Here is a 21,282-nt window from a genome sequence, read left to right as displayed (position 1 = left end):
AGAAATAACCACAGTGTCATGAGTCATGCACTCCATCACAGAAGAGAGATAGAAGACAGGCCCCAAAGGAAATATGGGTTGCAGGGGGGTCAGGAGAAATTTAACATTGCTAGTACCTGCCATTTTATAAAAAGTATGACTTAAAAATGCTTTATTGTTGTTGTATAAACTCGCCTCAATGGACCTCAAGCCCCGAAACACATCCATTTCCTTTTCCTATAAGTCCCAGGAACTGTCCCTTCTGTTGTTTCAATTTCATATCAGTTGCGGTTTGGCAGCTCTCCAAAAAGATCAACTAGCTACATACTTTCACTTTTAGGCAAGAGCCTTGCCCTGTCTTATCTCTGTTATTTTTTTAGCCTCCCAGGCAGTACTTGCTGAGCCTCACGGTCAATTACACAGGCTTGCAAAACAAGTCTTGCTCTACTGCACACCAATAGCCCTTGCAAATGGCGTGATTTAAACACACAGAAATTGGCCATAAGGATCCAACATTGCACAATATTGGCAGGGATAAATACCTGGAATGTTTTAAGGGAGTGTGTGCTGGAATGATGGCCGCGGTGGGCAGGTATTCTTCCTCCTTTCCAGCCCCATTCAGCTTTAGGTAAATGTCACTAGGCACATTCTCAACCCCAATTATTAGCCTTGTTGACAGCTCAGGTCAGTTTCAGATAACACTGACCAGTTGAATCCAGCTGAATCCCTACAGCTATTTTCCTGGATATGCCACCTTATTAGGAAAAGGGCTACGTGCAGGTATGTACAGGTATGCAATGCAAAGGACACCTGGGAGCAGGTAAACAGCGCACGTGGTAATGGCGGCGGCCAGGTATTTTTTGGCTGCAATTCTCCTTCTGACCACTGTATGTATGTGACAGCGCATACCTGGGTGACGTGACACGTGATGCAGACCAATAAGATGTGGGTTAATGATGTGTAACACCTGGATGTATATATGCTATTGTTTCGCTCTGGCGCGGTATGACCCTGATTTAGCAGCGGGAGCGCCAGGAAGTCACCTTATTCTCGAGAATAAAATCTTTCAGCCCAACACTTCGTCTGTGATCTTTCTCAAGTGTACCAAAATTGGACTCTGTTGCACTTGGAATTGGCATATTTATGCAACACTGTGATGGAGTCATACGTATACAGACTCCAAAATAACAGCAATCAACATATTTAAAATTCGCAAAATAGAGCATAGATAGCTAGGGGGCATGACTGTAAGAAAACTTCATTTCAATTAATTTTTCATCAGGGTGTACTCAGTTTGCACCTTCAGGCCCAACACAACCTTGGATGCAATCTGAGGTCAACGTCCATACATTTCCAAGTGCGCAATGTGATTCCTGGTCCCCCCAAAAATGCATTTGACAGCATGCATACATTTGAAAAAATGCATACTTCTGAAAAATGTGCACAAATCCATTTTACACATTGGGAGAAGAACACATACATTTCAAATATGTGCATAATTGATGTGTACATTTGGGAAAATATGCACAAAAATACACAGAGATATTCATGTGAAAATGGGGCAGCTCGCAATCTGATACAGACTCGAGTTGGGATGCACTTCAAGATTTGGAGAACTTCAGGGAGCTTGAGATTCTGTGGCTCGTCTTTAATGACTACATAGTTTCTCAGTAGTTGTCCTTGCTGCGGCACTTAGTTAATGACATCCCATGCAGAAATCACAACAGGAATTCTATCGGGAGGAAATCTAATATAAACCTTCTATGTTGGCTTCCTCACCATTCACCCTGTTCAACTTGGAAGTAAGTGAATTATAATAAAGATAGCATAAGCTTCTATTGCATTCCCGTCCAAAAAAAGCGAGTTAGAAATTCTCAATGTTCAGTGAAGGGGGCAGTTGGAGAGGGGGGTGCTTCAAAGAGAGGCTTTTATTGTGCAATTGCACTATCCATTCCCAGAGTCCAGACATTGTTATTCCATTTCTAACCATTCCAGGTTTTCTTACTATTCCTTCTATTTATTTACACTCAACAAAGAGTGCTTCTAATTGGGCTCCTCCCCAAAGGGAACAGACCAATGCTCAGCAAAGCTGGTTCCAGGAGGATGAGAGGAAGAAGGTGATGGACTGATGGAGAAAGAAAAGTTACCATTTTTAGAGTCCTCCCCTCCATTTTGCCAAGGCAGACTTTCAGTGGAAGAAAGATTTCTGATGCAGTCAACCCCAGCAAAGAAAGCTCTCTTCCATCCAGTCCCATGACCACAATTAAATGACCTGGCTCAACCTGCTTATCCCATCTGCCTCCCATCTAAGTGCTGGTGCTCCCCATGCTTTACTGATTCTACAAAGACCACAGAGCTCCTCTGCCTCCTGCTTGTGGTCCATGGCTTCCAGCACTCCACTGGCCACCTCAACAGCATAATCCTCCTTGTAGAAGCTGATCAACAGGTCACTTAGCTCAGAGACATCTGCTTCCTCTAGCAGCTCTTTGGGAATATTTTCGAAGCCCTCCTTGATGGGGAACTCACGCTGTTTGCTGTAGAATGCCCTCCGTTCATTCCTTGTCCAGTTCCTGTGCAACGAGAAGTCTCTCAGGGTGATCGCATCTCCGAAGTGTAAAGGATTAGTCCAAACTGTGAAAGTAGGAAAAGGCATTTTTTGAGATCAGCCTGAAACGGCCCTTTTTGGTTTCCGAAATAAGGCCACCGTAGCCCTGCCCAGTGCTGCTTCCTGACATCACTCAGCCCATGGAGGTCTGGGAAAGGTGGTCATGCAGATGCCCCCTCCCCCATTTTGGTTTCCCACCAATGCCGTATGATGAGGTGGGCCCGCTATGTCCAAGGACAGAGACCTGGAGTGGCGTCTGCCTTAAGAGAACACGCTGACTGGCTGGGATGGTGAACCCCACATGTCTCTTCTCTTATCTGCACCCACCTCCATTCCATGCTTTAATATTCCTTCTATTATGTCAGAGCAAAACAAAAACAAAAACATTTTGCCATCCACTACCATCTCAGAGAGAAAGAAAAAACAGAGCATGTGCAGGTTTGCATTTTAAAATCCCTGAAATCCTGGCTACAAAATTTAAAATGGAGTTGAAAAAAGTTGAAAAAACAACCGTTGACAACATCACAGCAGCCTGTTTTAAACTTCCACAATATCCCAAAGAGCGGAGAGGTTTCAGTTTATTCTCCCTCCAGCTCACGTAGAACTGCAAGTTTCCCAGGATGCCCTCCAGGTAGCTGCAGACAAAATTTGGTTCATCTGGAAAAGTGGGAAAAGGCATGGCTTGAGATCAGCCTGAAATGGCCCTAGCTGTCTCCCCTGGGTTCTTCACAGCGATGGGTTACACAGCACAGGGACTATAGACATCTCTCAGCAGTACCATTTCTGCTAATCAGGGATGTAAAGCCAGGTGTCCAACCCCCCACGTCAGTCCAACATGCTAACTACAATAGCACCCTTTGCTAGCTCACTATTCTACGACTGTCAATGATCCTAACAAATTGTATGTTATGCTGTCTACAGCTGCTTTGGGGTGGGGTAGGGTGACCATATGAAAAGAAGAAAAAGGGCTTCTGTATCTTTAACAGTTTGAGACATGTGTGGTAGTGGATGTCTGCTGTTTTTGGCACATTTTTTGATTGGTTATCAGCTTGTTTTGGCGTCGACCATGTCTATTTTTTTTTTAACACAAACATATTGATGCACAGAAGCGGATTTTCAGCACAGTACCTATCCCTCTCTTGTAATGCTGTGTATCTGTGCTGGTGAGCATCTCTGAGGAGTTATTTAAAATTAATAATTCTGTGCCCCATACCCATTTCTCTAGTCTCACCCCCTTCTCCCTATACTCCTTCAGAACTGCCGTCACAGGAGCACATGTCCCCCTGCAACAGCTCTGCTTTACTTGCGGGAAACGTCCGTCGTGTGTGCCCCATGAGCGACGCTCCCGGAAGCGGGAAAACATGCAATTATCCTTCCCCATCTCAGGCATTATCTTATTTCATGCAAAAATATTGCCGATGTAAATAGAGTGTGCCATTATTCCCATATGGTGTGCGGGCGGGGTGTGTGTGCCGCAGTGGTTGAGTATGCATTACTAAAGCCCTGCAAATAGTATGTTATGGTTACATCATCATCTTTATATCCTGCATTTTCCCCAGTACTGGGACTCAAGGCAGTTTGGAGAAATCCCCTCTTCATCACAACAGTGAAAGCTGCAGGTGCCCTGCCCTCTTTTAAATCTGGTCACTCTAGTATAGCTCCTGCAGCTTTAACTTTTGTGATGAAGAGGGGATTCCACCAGGTGCTGCATTCATACAAATGACACCTGCTGAAATTCCCTTTTCTATGCAACTGTTAAAGATACAGGAGCCCTGTCCTCCTTTTCATATGGCCACTCTATGTATAGCTTTATGCACCGTGAATCTGTCCTATCCCCTTTTAAAACTATGGAAGTTGGTGGCCATCAACTTTTGATTGATAGTGCCCCGAGGCCTCCAGCCAGAAACACTCTCAATATCTAGTGATGCAATTTCCTTTTGACCTAATTGCAGTCTCCACACAGAGCCTCTTGGAGCTGTTCCCTCCTCTGTTTCCTCACTGACTTACCTGGACGCCTCCCATGAAGTTTCAGTTTCTTCAAATCATCAGCCAAGTCAGCGCGGCGCATTTTACGTAGAATTTCCACAAGCACCATCATAGTTCGTTTCCCATATTGTTGCACCAAGAGATCAACCAGCTCAGAGGAGGTATTTGTTTCCTTTAGTTCAATCCTGAAGATCTCGGGGATGTTCTTTTTCTCATAAGAAGAGGCGAGTATACGGGACTTCAGTGTCTCGAAGTCTTGACAACCTAGTTTATCTAAGACAGCTTTGATTCTCTCCTTTTCCACGTTTTCATTTTCTTCTGCAGTGCTCTGACTGCTCTCTCCCAAGTCTGATTTCCAAAGCTCTTGTTTCTCAGATGCTTCCACTTCCCCAGGGAACATCTTGGTGTGACTTGTTCACACTTTAATTTAAGCATACCCCAAAGAGTATACACATGGAGTGGTATATACTCCTGCAGAGCTGTGCAACTATTAAAAGAAAGCCTCTCTTTGGTGCAAGTTTCCTTATTACAAGCAAAATACCCGGATGTTCTCCAGGCTGTCTTGCCTTCTTGCCAGGAGAAGGGCATTGCTTCAATGACGCTTGATAAATGAGTCACTGAAGCAATTCCTTTTTCCTGGCAGCAGAGCAATCTATGCTGCGTCTGGTGTACTCCCTGAAAGCATTTACTACCTGAGGCTTCATTTCCACAGGAAGAATTGTGGTGCAAAGCTGTAGCCTGTGTGGTGCCTTTTGAAAACTAAAACACCAATTTAACTATCATTATTATAAAGGTAAAGTGGTAGAGAAAAGAGCATTCTTTATCTGGGGGTGAAAGCAAACCACTCGTCTGAGCCCAGCATGCCAAACCATGAAGGAGCTCATTTGCATGTTGGAGTGAGTTGGAAATCATACTTTTCATGGGCAAAATATTCCATGTGGCCGGTGCTCAATGGACAGTACTGCTATTACTATCAATGCCAACAGGTTCGATCCAGATGTAGGTGTGTGCAAATGAACTGGCAGAAGCCGACTTCTCCGTCCGTCCGTGCCTCCCAAGCCCCATAAAAACTGATCTCTTCCCATGGCTGCTGTCAGCGGACACGTGGTCACTTCAAAGCTTCAGATCCGAGGCCGGGAAGTTGAGCTGAAGCGGAGCTATAGGTTGGCTGTCAGTCAAGGCGGAGTGGGCGTGGAAACAAAACCGAAAGAAGAACGAGACGGGGAGAGTAAAACGTAGCCTGAGGGAGGGGTGAGGAAGCATTGCTGGCAAAGGAAGGAACGTTTGTTCAGCTGCTTATGAGAATGAGGTTGATTTCAGAAATGATGATGAAAACATTTCTGATTGCCCAAATAGAGATGGGGAGGAAATAGGCCATATGGTGAAACATGATAGCCAATCAAAGAGGCCTAAATGCCGCAGGAGCCTATAGGTGTTTCTACACAAACGCTATAAGCCTCCAAGCCAAAATGGGAGAATTTTTCCCCAACTCCAAACATTTATTGCTCAATCCACAGATCATTGCCTAGATATAGTGGGCATTACGGAAATCTGGTGGAATGGAGAGAACCACTAGGATACAGTCATCTCTGGATATAAACTCTATCGGAAGAATAGAGAAGGATGTACTGGAAAAGATATCTGTACCTCAAAGAGGGCACAGTGTCAGGCAGACTAGAAAACTGCTGTGGGTGACAATACCAGGCATCAACATTAAGTTTAGTACTAGGAACATGCTATTGTCCTTTAGGCCAGAATGTTCAGGGTGATATTGAGATGGAAAATGAAATCAGTCTCCAAATGAGGAAAGTGTTATAATAATGGGTGACTTCAATGGATGCTCCCAGCTGCACCTGTACCTCTTCCTGTTTGCCCATTATAGACACACACGGAAGCTTGCTTGCACACACACACACACACACACACACACTGACTCCTCCTTTGCCCTCATCAAGTATGTTTATTAAACATTACCGAACTAGGAATCATTTCGTTTCCAGCCTCTGTTATCAAAACATTATTCCCCTTTCTCTCCAGAACAGAGGGCAGAACCCAGGAGGACTCTACTCGCTCAGTTTGCTGTAAACCACTACATCCAATGAGGCTGTGTTCACTGTGCCAAATTGGCAGCACTTCACCACCAAACCCCATGGTATCGCTGTTGCGTTGTGGCACCAAGTTATTTACACAAAGGCAGACACCGTGAGCTTTCCGGCGACTCGCCGGTCCCCTCCTGCAGCTTCCGGTGATCAATGAGAGGTCACCTTATGCCTGAGAACATTCCCCCGCCCCCGTGTAGCACCTGAATGAGGACAGTAAAAGTCACAGTAAGTCCTTGACTTTTCTACTGCAGGTCTTCAGCTCTTTGCTACAGGGTGGCTTTTTCTGTTCAGTATCTCCCCACACATAGGAATCAATGTAGATATGCCACCCTGAGCTCCTTGGAAGAAGAGTGCCATGTATCTCACACATAGAAAACTAACATACCCGAGGGATCCCTGGGCTAGAATTCTTCTCCCTGACATGCTAGATTTTTCTGTGCAGGGCTTTTTAATTTTTAATTTTAATATTTTTTTTTGAATGGATGAGCATTCAATCATGTGAGCCTCTAAGGTGCAGGCTTGCCAACTCATATTCTCCTGGAAACCAAGTTCATCCCTAGTGCCACCCACTCAATGTACCATCCAGAAGATCCAGTGTCATCTCCCACGCCATGCACTGTACTACCCACTCAATTCCCTCCGCCTATTCCCAAAACACCCCCCCACCATGCCTGAAATAATTATGAGAAGCCCATCACTCTACGATATCCTTTGCCGGGAAATTGGATACCTGAGAGTTTCCTTCTCTCCACTCTGGCCTTCAGCTGCTGCAAGCACTCAAGAATTCAACTAGGGACTGTCCACTCATGGAAATAAGTAGAAGTTATGACTTTCACAAAACAATGACAAGCATTTGCCCCTAGAGGACTCTGTAGGGCCTGGTAAGAAAGCTCCGTCAAGGGTCCAAGATATTGAAATGGATTCTCTTGTGTGGGTGAGAACTCCTCCCCCGTATCAGCCTCCTCCAGAGACACATGCTCAAAACGGGAGGACATCCTAGCCTTCCCAGAATTATGGCGCATTATTGAGCTATATATAGGAAATCCGGGAGCAGGACCAAGAGTCATTCACTTGGCTTTGGTGCCGGTCCCGGGATGGTCAGTGTCTCCTTGGTACCGATCTGATCTTCAGCTGCTCGCTGTCTGAAACGCTGCTGCCTCCCTTGAACAGTCATCTGATATAGTAAGGTTTTTCTTCCCATCTCATTTCATTTTCTTTGTTTCCTTTTGCTTCTAGGTTCATGCTTTATGCCTTTTTAACCATGCTGCAGGTGCCTCTCAAATGGTGGGAGGGTCAGGCTGGTGTTTCAAGGGTAGGTTCGACAGAATTTTTAAAAGATCCCGATGGGTGTTCCAAGCTCTTCAAATGCACGGGGGAGTGACAGGGATTGTGGAGGGAGCGTCTTCTTGGGAAGAAAGGCCAGCGTTAAAAGTTCAGCGGGGCCAGATGACACAACGGCCTGCCCTGAGAAGTGGCTGCAATAGGACTATATTCTGTAGCCAGGACAGATCTATCGAACATTAACACCTATATTTATTGCTGTGCCTCCTTTGTAAGCACAATTTCACCTATGGCAATGAGCAGATCAAATAGGAGGCAGATGCCTGAGGTTGCAGTGTAGCAGGAGACCTGACAAACTAGCACCGCTGGTCAGTTTGGCTGTAGCATGAAAAGCAGGGAGGTGGAGAGAAAATGAGGATTTTCTCTCCAACCTGCCCCCTACCTTTAGATCCTAAGGCTTAGGTGGAAACTAATCAATTTAAACTAATTTGGTTAATTTTGGTTAAATTTTTGTTAACTAAAATTTTTTAGTTAATTTTTGGTTAAATTATCTAATTTGGTTAATTTTACTGCTTATTAATCAATTAAAACTATTTCGGTTAATCCACTGACAACACAGCTCTAGGCATGTTTACTCAGAAGTAAGTTCTGCAGAACTCAGTGGACCAAACTGCCAAATAAATGTGCATAACGTTGCACTCAGTCATTCAAAACTGCTAGGTTAGCCTAATAGGATGACCATATGGAAAAGAGGACAGGGCTCCTGAATCTTTAACAGTCTTCTCTTGGGTTGAAGGAATATGGAGCTGGGGTAACGTACCTGGCTTAAAGTTGGATCTGATACTTGATTTCTGGAGAATGTAGACAAAGAGGTTTTGGTGGGCTCCATGTCTCCCTTAGAAGGTGCCACATATGGGATGTGATAAAGGTTTATAATTTAGGGTGACCATATGAAAAGGAGGACAGGGCTCCTGTATCTTTAACAGTTGCATAGAAAAGGGAATTTCAGCAGGTGTCATTTGTATATATGGGGAACCTGGTGAAATTTCCTCTTCATCACCACAGTTAAAGATGCAGGTGCCCTGCCCTCTTTTAAATTTGCTCACTCTAGTATAGCTCCTGCAGCTTTAACATTTGTGATGAAGAGGGAATTTCACCAGGTTCTCCATATATACAAATGACACCTGCTGAAATTCCCTTTTCTATGTAACTGTTAAAGATGCAGGAGCCCTGTCCTCCTTTTCATATGGTCACCCTAAGGTTAGTTTCAAAACAGACAGAAAACTAAAATCTGGTGCACATATAATCTAAGATGCACTGATTGCTAGATATGTGAGAACATTTGAATACTTTTAAAACTCAAAAAGATGAAACCCACTTTACTACAGCGGCTGGTGCTCCTTAACTCAACAATTGTTTTTTTAAAAAAATATTTTTATTGAACTTAACATACATCAATACAATAATACAATAATATAGTAACAAAAAGAAATAAAAATTAAATCATAATACATAGATTGAATAACCTTATAATATTTCTAATTTAATATTTTATTTTATTTTATAATAATTTTTATTAATAATTTCACATCTTAAAATACAATCACATAATATAATTACCACATAAGGAAAAAGACAACAACAAACATACATTGCTTATAATTCCAAGTTATACTTATCTAGATTTCCATAATCACATAACATATCATAAATGCACCCCACCACCTTTTGGGATCTCAAAAACTCAACAATTGTTAATGGTGCACGAGTTCCATCCTCCTTTGTATATGGTTATTCTTAAAATAGAGAAGGAAAGATATATTGCCAAAAACACACACCCAACCAAAACCAAAATTACAAATGGCTTTAGATTGGGATTGAGAGGCAGTGTGGTGCAGTGGTTAGTGCCAGATTAGGACTGAGAAGACCCAGTTTCAAATACCCATTCAGCCATGAAGCTCATTGGGTGACCTTGACACACTCCCTACCGCTTAGTCTAATCTAACTCACATTGTTATTGGGATTGAAAGACTGTGCGTGCTGCCCTGAACTTTGTGAAAGAAGGGCAGGATATGAATAAAGGCTGGTCCCAATTCCGAAAAGGCTGAGCTGCTGATGTAAACTACATTGTGCAGAATTTGCAATTTCGTGCAATGCAGAATAATGCAAAAAACTTTATAGCTAACACTGCAGAGATCCATAAAGGCAAGTTACAGTGAAACACAACCATGTAACGCACAGACAGAAGAGACAGAAAGAGGTAGGCAGGCATCACTCTTCTGGCTGCACATCGGGTTTTCCCTTCTGAACTATTTATAGGGTGTTTGTCACCATGCCCAACAGAGAGCGTAGCAGCTGCATTGGGGGTGTAACATTCTTCTCCTACTTGCAATAGGTCAAACTCGGTCAGTTCTGAGTGTGATTGCACAGAGGAGGAAAGGATGAAAGCAAGAAAATCACCTCTCCCAATGTGATTTTTGGCTGGGCAGATTGGTTTAGGAGGTATTGGGAGTGAGAGATTCTTCACCCTCACAGGCCATAAACTCCATCTGGATCCCTGCAGAAGCACACTGGTTCACCGATGGGCCTACTCTATGAGACAAAATCCTTGTGCTGCTGGATTTGGGGTGCCGTGAAGATCTGGCTCATGGGGGCAAAACCTTTCAGGATGTTCTCCAGCATGAAGCCACACTGAAATGTATGGGAGATCGCATTCATTTCAATGGGACTTTGTGAAGGAGGACTTCCCCCTGGATTTCGTACCCTGGTTTTCTAGCAGTGGCAAGGAAATGTGTGCTATTTGGATTTTCCACGTCAGGCACCAAACTGGCTCTTGTTGTCCTATCCCTGCAGTGGCCTGCATCGTGAGAACTTCTGAATGGGCAGGTGCCCTGGGACGCTGCCATCCACCAGGGGACCAAGAGCCCGAGCCTCCCAGGAAAGAACATCAGGGCAAGGGGGAGTCAAACCTGGCCCCATGCATCAGCCAAGGGAGAAGCAGCTGCAAGGATCTTGCTTCCCCCTCCCTGGCAGAAAGAACTCTTCACTCAGCTCCAAATACCAGTTGTCCTCATACTGTAGGAGCAACAGGAAAGGACACTCTGGCCCCATCCATTAGCCTGGGGATTAAGGGCTGCTAGGTCACGTGGTTGTGAGGATCATAAGAACATAAGAAGATCCATGGTGGATCAGACCAACGGTCCATCTAGTCCAGCACTCTGTTCACACAGTGGCCAACCAACTATCAACCAGGGACCAACAAAGCAGGACATGGTGCAACAGCACCCTCCCTCCCATGTTCCCCAGCAACTGGTGCACACAGGCTTACTGCCTTGGATACTGGAGATAGCACACAACCATCTGGGCTAGTAGCCATTGATAGCCTTCCCTTCCAGGAATTTATCCAACTCTAGGCTGACATATGAAAAGGAGGACAGTTGTTTAACAGTTGTATTGAAAAGGAAATTTCAACAGGTACCATTTGTATATATGGAGAACCTGGTGAAATTCCCTCTTCATCACAACAGTTGTTGTTTATTCGTTCAGTCGCTTCCGACTCTTCGTGACTTCATAGACCAGCCCGCTCCAGAGCTTTCTGTCGGCCATCGCCACCCCCAGCAACCCCAAGGTCAAGTCTGTCACCTCAAGAATATCATCTATCCATCTTGCCCTTGGTCGGCCCCTCTTCCTTTTACCTTCCACTTTCCCTAGCATCAGCATCTTCTCCAGGGTATCCTGTCTTCTCATTATGTGGCCAAAGTACTTCAGTTTTGCTTTTAATATCATTCCCTCAAGTGAACAGTCTGGCTTTATTTCCTGAAGTATGGAGTGGTTTGATCTTCCTGCAGTCCAAGGCACTCTCAGAATTTACAACAGTTAAAGATGTAGGAACTATACTAGAGTGAACAGATTTAAAAGAGGGCAGGGCACTTGCAGCTTTAACTGTTGTGATGAAGAGGAGATTTCACCAGCTTCTCCCTATATACAAATGACACCTGCTGAAATTTCCTTTTCAATACAACTGTCAAAGATACAGGAGCCCTGTCCTCCTTTTCATAGGGTCAGCCTATCCAACTCCCTTTTAAAGCCATCCAAATTGCTGGCCGTCATTTGATCAAAAGGCAGAGTAGAAACCTTCTAATTAAATAAGTAAAACTGGTTTTCTATTGCTTAACATCCCCCCAGAGACAATTTTCAATATTTGCTTTGTTTGAAATACTTCTGCACCACGCTTCGGTTTTTAAACTCTCAGGGTGGCTCACACAATCACAAGCAACAGTATAAATGAGCCCTGCAAATAATAAAACTCAATGGTTAAAAAATAACAGAAGCAGCAGCCCCACAGAGTGATAAAATCAAGCAGGATTAAAAGCATCAATTAAAAGACAACAACACCCAGCTGAAATTTTTGGGATATTGGTTCAGAATATTAAGATCAGTACGTTTGGTCCCCTCAGCTTTTGGCCCTCAGCCGCCATGTCGAGCTCCAAGCAGCGCCTCATGCAGGGCATGCACCAGGACCTCAGCTGCCCAATCTGCCTCAAGCTGTTCCAGTCTCCCGTGACGACGGAATGTGGGCACACCTTCTGCCAGGCTTGCCTGTCCAACGTGCCCAAGGAAGAGGACGGCAAGGCCACCTCGTGCCCCACCTGCCAGGCCCTCACCAAGGTGGAGCAGCTGCGCATCAACCAGCAGATGGAGCACCTCGTAGAGTGTTTCCGGCAGGTCCCCCGCGACACCTGCGAGGAGCACCTGGACCCCCTGAGCGTCTACTGTGAGCAGGACCGCCAAGTCATCTGTGGGGTGTGTGCTTCCCTGGGCAAGCACAAGGGACACAACATCATCACTGCTGCCGAGGCCCACCAGAGGATGAAGGTAGGTCTCAATTATTATTATTATTATTATTATTATTATTATTATTATTATTATTATTTATTTATTTATATAGCACCATCAATGTACATGGTGCTGTACAGAGTAAAACAGTAAATAGCAAGACCCTGCCGCATAGGCTTACAATCTAATAAAATCATAGTAAAACAATAAGGAGGGGAAGAGAAGGCAAACAGGCACAGGGTAGGGTAAGCAGGCACAGGGTAGGGTAAAACTAACAGTATAAAGTCTGCACAACATCAAGTTTTAAAAGCTTTAGGAAAAAGAAAAGTTTTTAGTTGAGCTTTAAAAAATACAAAGGCCTTCAAACCTGGCATCAGAGCTCCCCATTTCGCATACCTGTTTCATATTACTCCAATGGGCAAACCTGGTGCCAGACAGGCAGTGAGATGTAAGCCCGCTAGATAGGAGTTCACCCAAGACATGGTAGTAAATTGATTCCTCACTTGAAAAATATAGGAAGCTGCCTCACACCAAATCAGATCACTGCTTCCATCTAGTTTCCAATTGACTACGTTGGCCGGCAGCAGTTCCCCAGGTTTTCAGATAGGAGTCTTTCCCAACACTATCTGGGGCTCATCTACACCAAGCAGGATATTGCACTATGAAAGCAGTATGGAAGTGGTATAATAAAGGCAGGAGCCACACTACTGCTTTACAGCGGTATTGAAGTGCACTGACAACTGTTGGGGATCATTGACAAATGCCATATACGGCTTTTATACCGCTTTCATAGTGTTATATCCTGCTTGGTGTAGATGTGTCATGGGCCCAAACACTTGTGCACTTCAATACCACTCTAAAGCAGTCGTGTGGCTCCTGCCTTTTATATACCACTTTCATACTGCTTTCATAGTGCAATATCCTGCTGGTGTAGATGAGCCCCTGGAGAAGCCAAGGACTGAACCTGGGACCCTGGGGTGACCCTATGAAAAGGAGGACAGGGCTCCTGTATCTTTAACAGTTGTATTGAAAAGGAAATTTCAGCAGGTGTCATTGGTATCCATGGAGAACCTGGTAATTCCCTCTTCATCACAACAGTGAAAGCTGCAGGTGCCCTGCCCTCTTTTAAATCTGGTCACTCTAGTATAGCTCCTGCAGCTTTAACATTTGTGATGAAGAGGGAATTTCACCAGGTTCTCCATATATACAAATGACACCTGCTGAAATTCCCTTTTCTATGCAACTGTTAAAGCTACAGGAGCCCTGTCCCCCTTTTCATAGGGTCACCCTAACCTGGGACCTCCTGCATGCAAAGTATTATTAATTATCATATATTTCATTTCTATACTGCCCAATAGCCAAAGCCCTCTAGGCAGTTTACAACTTCACCACAGAGCTATGGTCTTCATTTGGGGGTATTTATTTATTGGCTTCACCAAAAGTGTGGCATTTAACCATGAAGTCACCCCCCAGCCCTCAGGTTTAAGGCACTGGCCAGGCACATATATGTTTTATAGTATAAGTGTAGTTACAGCACCATCTCTCCTCATCTTCTCTTCTGAATTAGACCTATAAACTTTTCCTTCTTCTTGGTATAATTATAGAAACAACTTCCCCAGCAGCAAGTCCAGCTGCAAGAGGCCCAAGTGCGCAAGGAGAAGACCATCGCCCTGCTAAACCGACAAATAGCCGAAGTGGAGGTGAGTCACATATACATTTTACCCCAGTTTAACTGCCATGGTGCTTTCCCTCAAAGAAGCTTGGGAATTGTAGTATGGGATAAGTGTTGATCATTCTGATTGAGATAACTAACTCCTTCCTATAGAACTACAATTCCCAGGGTCCCCTGGGAAGAGGGAATGGCTATGAAGCTACATCAAGTCTGTAGAGCAGATACATCCAAAGAACCTTCCTTTTTTATTATTTTGTTTTTAGAAAGGCTAGTTATTGATAACATCTTGAGAAACACCACAGTGAGTTTTCTACATAAGGCTGTTAATTTGCTGCATCTATTTCGATTTCATCGCAAAACTGATATCTGAGCACTACGCCGGAGGAGTCTTCTTTCCTGCTTTTTTGCTACATAACCTATAGATGGCACTGTGGTGTAGAAAAAAAGCACAAATACACAAGAGCGGAAAAAACCTGTTTCTTTCACTTTAACAATTGAATAGTGCATTTCCCCTCCTCTAAAAAATCCCTGCTGAAAGTGTTCTTTAGATACAGAAGCGAAACTGGAGATCACAATGTTGTCTGAAGAACTTCTACACCACCATGAATAGGGAATGACGCAGGATTAATGCCTCCTGTAGAAAAGACCTGACTGGCAAGCCATTTAATATTTATTCTAAACCTGTAACTTTGCAAATGAACAGGTGTTAATGAAGACAATTAAGTTTTCAGAGCTCCCTCCTCCTGAGGAAGCTGATCCAGTCTAAGCATTGCAGTATTTGCAATGCGGGGGAAAGGAAGGAGGAAATATTAGCAAGCCAGTATTTCATAAGAGAAGTCAAACACAAAGAAATTAAAATAACGTGATGGAGGTGTTTGGTGGGAAGAAAAGGCTGGAGGCCAGGGCTAAGAAGTACAGAAGTGATCTCAGCTTCCCTCTGTCTGCCTCTCCCTTCCCAGGAAACAGTGTCTCGGTTCAAGCATCAAGTGTCTGAGCAGCTGGGTGTCATGCGTGCCTACCTGGGGGCACTGGAGGCGTCTCTGGGCCGGGAGGCGGAGCGGGTGCAACACCAGGCCACAGACGCCTTGCAAAATGAGCGTAAGACCATGACCCGCTACCTGGACCAACTCAAGCAGATGGAGACTGTGCTGGGGGAGGTGCAGGACGAAGCCCAGACTGAGTTTCTCAGGGTGAGGCATCCCCTATTCCTCCTGTCTTTCTGGACCTTTCTCATCTTCAGCTAAGCTAAGGTTTAAGCAAAACGTTACTATTAAGCTCCAGTGGTTTGTATACAATGTTACGTGACAACACAGCATTTGACTTTTTTAAGTAACAACATACTCATAATGCCTATGAATCACATTAGAGAGTGCTTATGAGTCAATATATATCTACATATACAGTGTGTGTGTGTGTGTGTGTGTGTGTGTAGCATGACCATATGAAAAAGAGGACAGGGCTACTGCAGCTTTACCTGTTGTGATGAAGAGAGAATTTCACCAGGTGCAACATGCATACAAATGACACCTGCTGACATTCCCCTTTCAATACAACTATTAAAGATTCAGAAGCCCTGTCCGCCTTTTCATATGGTCACCCTAATATATACACACATATAAATGTTTTTGTGTGTGTGTGTGCATGGGGAGGGGTATTTCATACCCTTCTAAATGTGCTCAAGGCCAACCAGTTTTGACCACAATATTCATACACACTGGCCTTTCTTTTCCTTGTCCACTTTCATTTGATCCACTATCAAGACTCTTCTTGAACATTACATCTTGTCCTTTGTCATGTTTGCAGCTCCCCACAATTTTGTATCACTTGCAGGTTGGAGGAACGTAATCTGTACAAACAAACAATTAAAGCCTTCAATTAAAATGTTGAACAGCAACCAAATAATGTCCCATTCTGCTTTCTATTCCTCTTGAGCGATCCATGAAGCTCGCAGTATTAGAACCAGGGCACAAAGGATTTGTGGGCTGCAGAATTTAAACTGTTCTAAAACGTGCTCAGATATTTATCCACCCCAGCCGCCTCCTTTCTGAAATATATGCATCCTCAGTCAATCGTATCCCTCGCCTTTCCTGGCTTAATGTTTTTCATTAGGGCACCTGGGGGGAATCTACATGTTGTACTGAAGGCACATGCATGCGCCCCCAGTACGCCCCCAAAACGATGGTGTAGACTGCAGCCCAGAAGAGACGGAGGAGGAGGCGGCTGGGGAATCCGGCCGCGTCCTTGCTGCCGCCGCCTCCCCGCCAGCCTCCTGCTGCCGGGGTAAGAGCGACCCGGGTCGGAGAGCTCAGCGGAAGCGGAAGCCGAGCTCTCCGACCTGGGTCGCTCTTACCTCGGCAGCAGGAGGCCAGCGGGGAGGCGGCGGCGGCAAGGACGCGGCCAGATTCCCCAGCCGCCGCCGCCTCCGTCTCTTCTGGGCTGCAGTCTACACCATCGTTTTGGGGGCGTACTGGGGGCGCATGCATGCGCCTTCAGTACGACGTGTAGATTCCCTCCTGGTATGCGATGTTTAGTATGGGATAGAAGGACTATCTCCTTTTATTTTACTCCAACTCCATTTTCTTTCTTCACAGAAATACTGCCTAGTGGCCAGCAGGTAAGCAACTGTCCCTCTATAAACTCAGAGCTAACATTGGTTCTCTTTAACCACTTCAAAATTTGAATTGTTTTAAAAAATAGAAATTAAAAAGATTATAAAGAAAAAAAGATGCACTCAAATGTCTTGGGATGTGGCCAAGTGTATTACTCCTCTTCTTTCTTTCCCACAATGCCAACCTTCCTTTGCTTGCTGTAGATTACAGAAGATTCTTGGAGAGTCCCCACCCATCGCTCGCATGGACATTCAGCTCCCCATCATTTCAGATGAGTTCAAGTTCCAGGTGTGGAAGAAGATGTACCGTGCACTGATGCCAGGTAGAGCTCTGTTTCGGACTTCTTTTCCTGGTGGACCCTTTCTTTACAAGGATTCCGCTGAAAAAAGAATTACTGAAAGGCTGCCACCACACATTGGGTCTGTTCCGACAATACGCTAAGCCATGGTTAGGCCGCTAACCCTTTTTCAGGAAGTGGTTAGCAAGTGTGTTTCAACCATGGTTATGTAGCCACCATGGTTAGGAATGGTTCTCACTAGATGCTAAGCCATGGTTCACATGAGATGTTAAGTCATAATGTTTAGCTCAAAATGCTTAACCACCATGGTTTAGCTTGTCATCCGAACAGGGTCATAGTCTGTCCAGTTGCTTAAGGAGTTTCTGAGCCCTCTCTACTTCAGCACAGCCCTAGGAAAATATATAACAAGAAAGGTGCTTTGGATTTTCTTGCCCAAAACTTAGAAACACAAGATTCAACAAAAATGTGAAATCCTGAAAACACAAGTGGTAGTTTTCTAACTGTTCGATCTTTCACATGAGGAAGAGTTTAATGAAGAGAACCCCCTTTTCAAACAACACAGCTAAATGTCCAAATATGAAGAATGAGTTTATTTGGAAGGGCAGAGACCAACGTAGGCAACAATCACACATACACACAGAATTGCACCATGTCCTGCTTGTAGGTCCCTAGTTGACAGCTGGTTGGCTAGTCTGTGAACAGAATGCTGGGCTAGATGGACCCTTGGTCTGATCCAGCAGGGCTCTTCTGATGTTATGATGTTCTTAATTCCAAATCAAATTGATACAGCCAATCTACCTTATCTCATTACATGTTATCTGAACATTACTTGAAAAGAATTTGGGGTTCCACAGCATAATCAGAGTTCATTACGGAGAGGATGGTCTAAGAGAGCTCATCTTGGCCTCCAGTTAGATAGTATATATGAAAGACTCTCCAGGAGTGAACAAACTCCTTTATGGGAATCTGTTCTGTAAAAGCCAGCCCCTTGGCTGAGATAATTGTTCTTTTGTCCAATCATGCAATAGCCCTCATTTTTGCTGTCAGTGGTCTAACCAGAAAATCAGAAAATTACTTAGTGGCTGGACCCACGTTCCTAATGACTCTACACTTATATCTCAAAAGACACACATAGTTTGAATCAGTTAGCCTATTCTAGAAAAAAAAAGGAGCTTATGTTTTTTGGATGCATATTGGAGAACAAGGAGGTGAGATAAACCTATTCAGGCATCCTGGCATGGTGCCAGCTTACCAGGGGGCACTGCTGAGCTACATCAGAATATAAGGGTATCACGTTATCTCAATAGCGAGTATGATATTGATTAGGAAAACAGTGCAGAGGAACTGAGATGTTTTGCAGTTACCATAGGACTGGTCAAATCCTCCATCCAGTCCAGAAAAGCAATCACTGGTGATTTCACTGTGAAATTAACACAGCACTTTAAAAATGGTCATATGATTCTGAATCAACCCACAGTGTGTTTGGTTTTAAAGTAAGTAAACATAGAAAGTCCCTCCATCCATACAGAATTAAAAGCACTTCACTGGCTGCCAATTAGTTTCTGGGCAAAGTACCAAGTGTTGGTCATTACCTTTAAAGCCCTACATGGTTTGGGTCCAGGTTACGTGCGGGATCGCCTTCTCCCATACAATCCGACACGCACACTCAGGTCCTCTGGGAAGAATTTACTTCAGTTAGCCAAAACCGTTACCCAGAGGACCTTCTCTTCTGCTGCTCCCAGACTGTGGAACAGCCTGCCGGGAGAGATCCGCTAGCTTAATAGTCTTTCTGAATTTAAAAATCCATAAAGATGGATCTCTTTAGCCTGGAGAAGAGAAGATTGAGGGGAGACATGATAGCACTCTTCAAATACTTAAAAGGTTGTCACGCAGAGGAGGGCCAGGATCTCTTCTCGATCCTCCCAGAGTGCAGGACAAGGAAAAATGGGCTCAAGTTAAAGGAAAAAGGAAAAACGTCCTGACTGTTAGAGCAGTGTGACGGTGGAATCAGTTACCTAGGGAGGTTGTGGGCTCTCCCACACTAGAGGCCTTCAAGAGGCAGCTGGACAACCATCTGTCAGGGATGCTTTAGGGTGGATTCCTGCATTGAGCAGGGGGTTGGACTCGATGGCCTTGAAGGCCCCTTCCAACTCTGCCATTCTATGATTCTGTGATTCTTCCAGCCGGCCTACCCAGTTGAATTTTAAAATGTCTTAAACGATTTTAGGATTTTAATAATGTATTGGTTTTATGTTTTTATGTTTTTATCGGTTTTATGTGTTTTATATTTTTGTGTTCAATGTTGTTCCCCGCCTTGATCCAGAGGGAGAGGTGGGTACGAAATAATAATAATAATAATAATAATAATAATAATAATAATAATAATAATAATAATAATAATATCTTTGCCTTAAAAAAAAGGAGAAGAAACACATCATCATATTCATCTGCCCCTCCCTTATGTCTTTTTCTTCCTCCTCCCCAGCCTTGGAGAACTTGACCTTGGACCCAGACACTGCCCAAGCCAACCTTGTGGTGTCAGAGGATGGCAAGCGGGTGGAATGTGGGGAACACAAGCAGGCTGTGAGCACGGATGACCCACAGCGCTTCGACAAGTCCAACTGCCTGGTGACCCGCCAGAGCTTCTCCCAGGGCGAGCATTACTGGGAGGTGACGGTGAGCGACAAACCCCGCTGGGCCTTGGGCCTCATCTCTGCCGAAGCTGGGCGCAAGGGCCGCTTGCACGCCACCCCGTCTAATGGCTTCTGGCTGTTAGGGTGCAAGGAAGGCAAGACCTACGAGGCCCATGTGGAGCACAAGGACCCACGGCCGCTGAAGTTGGAGGTGAAGCCCAACCGTGTTGGCATCTACCTCAGCTTCGATGACGGCATCCTGGCCTTCTACGATGCCAGTGACGAAGACAACCTGGCGCAGATCTTTGCCTTCCATGAGCGCTTTACGGGCGCCGTCTACCCCTTCTTTGATGTCTGCTGGCACGATAAGGGCAAGAACAGCCAGCCTTTGGTCATCTACACTCCAGAGCGAGAAGGGCAGTAATCAACCCCTGCCCTGGGGATGGAGAGATGGTCTTCACAACACCCACTCACATCTTAGCATATAGACACACCCAGCCACAGCCCCTGTTTAGAAGCCCCAAAGTCTGCAGTGTGGCTAGCTCCAGACTGAGCCCATGTCCCCAACAATCACTGGCAATTTTAACTCCACAACCTATAGGACACCCAAATTGTGCCCACATACAATGTGCTTGAACAGAAGCCTCACTATGCTCAGCATAAACATAGAATCTGGCATCAAGTCTGGAACCCGGCCCATCTTGTTGGTTTAAAAATGAAACTTTTTCTGTCCTCGTAGTTTGCAAAGTCAAACTGAAACATATGTCGGTGGTTGTCTGCAGACTCAGAAAGAAGAGGGGGACGCGGGCCCAGTCAGCTCTCTGCTCCCCAACCTCTTCCACTGTACCGGTCATTTTAAGCGAAACTCACATGTCTTCCTTCTGTACATTTCTCTCTGTGTAATCCTCATTAAAAAAAAAATCCACTATTTGAAAGCACAGATCTTAGAAGCACAATAAATTGTGTATAAATAAGCATGTCTGTGCAAATTTACCTCTCACACATCTGTCCTCTCCCTGACTGACCACAGAATTTCCTTCTTCGTGTTAACAAAGTTTGATCTTGTTTGATACACTTTGCTAGCTGACTGCTGCTAATAAACACCCAGAAGCCACCATGTCCAAACTGGAATAGTGGCGATCAGCCAGTCTGAACTTGCTCAGCTGCCTCACGTCCAAAGGCAAAATATGTAGGGGACACAGCCCGTATGAGCCAATTTAGGATATCTGAGTAGATGGATCCAGTTTCTCACAATGCTAGACCATAAACCACAAAGAAAGG

At 44.7% G+C, this 21,282-nt stretch overlaps 2 protein-coding genes across 2 annotated transcripts in view; one reads left to right on the top strand and one right to left on the bottom strand.

Moving 5' to 3' along the window:
• Positions 1-5,046, bottom strand: part of LOC134405665 (uncharacterized) — a 35,314-nt gene extending 30,268 nt beyond the window's left edge. The window contains exons 1-2 of the mRNA XM_063136910.1: positions 4,592-5,046; positions 2,506-2,610 (exon numbers count right to left, since the gene is read on the bottom strand). Coding sequence (XP_062992980.1) covers positions 2,506-2,610; positions 4,592-4,970 — 484 coding nt within the window. The 5' untranslated portion in view covers positions 4,971-5,046. The remainder of the gene's footprint in view (positions 1-2,505; positions 2,611-4,591) is intronic.
• Positions 5,047-7,670: 2,624 nt separating this feature from the next.
• TRIM72 (tripartite motif containing 72) lies at positions 7,671-20,683 on the top strand. Its single transcript, XM_063136478.1, has 7 exons — positions 7,671-7,854; positions 12,411-12,828; positions 14,394-14,489; positions 15,421-15,651; positions 17,053-17,075; positions 17,274-17,392; positions 19,854-20,683. The coding sequence occupies exons 2-7, from the start codon at positions 12,430-12,432 to the stop codon at positions 20,423-20,425; spliced, it is 1,440 nt and encodes a 479-aa protein (XP_062992548.1). The 5' UTR covers positions 7,671-7,854; positions 12,411-12,429; the 3' UTR covers positions 20,426-20,683.
• The last annotated feature ends 599 nt before the right edge of the window (positions 20,684-21,282 follow it).

The sequence above is a fragment of the Elgaria multicarinata genome, chromosome 11, assembly GCF_023053635.1.
Source record: "Elgaria multicarinata webbii isolate HBS135686 ecotype San Diego chromosome 11, rElgMul1.1.pri, whole genome shotgun sequence".
Lineage (NCBI taxonomy): Eukaryota > Metazoa > Chordata > Lepidosauria > Squamata > Anguidae > Elgaria > Elgaria multicarinata.
The sequence above is the reverse complement of the archived record's forward strand: the minus strand, read 5'-3'. Positions and strand labels throughout refer to the sequence as shown.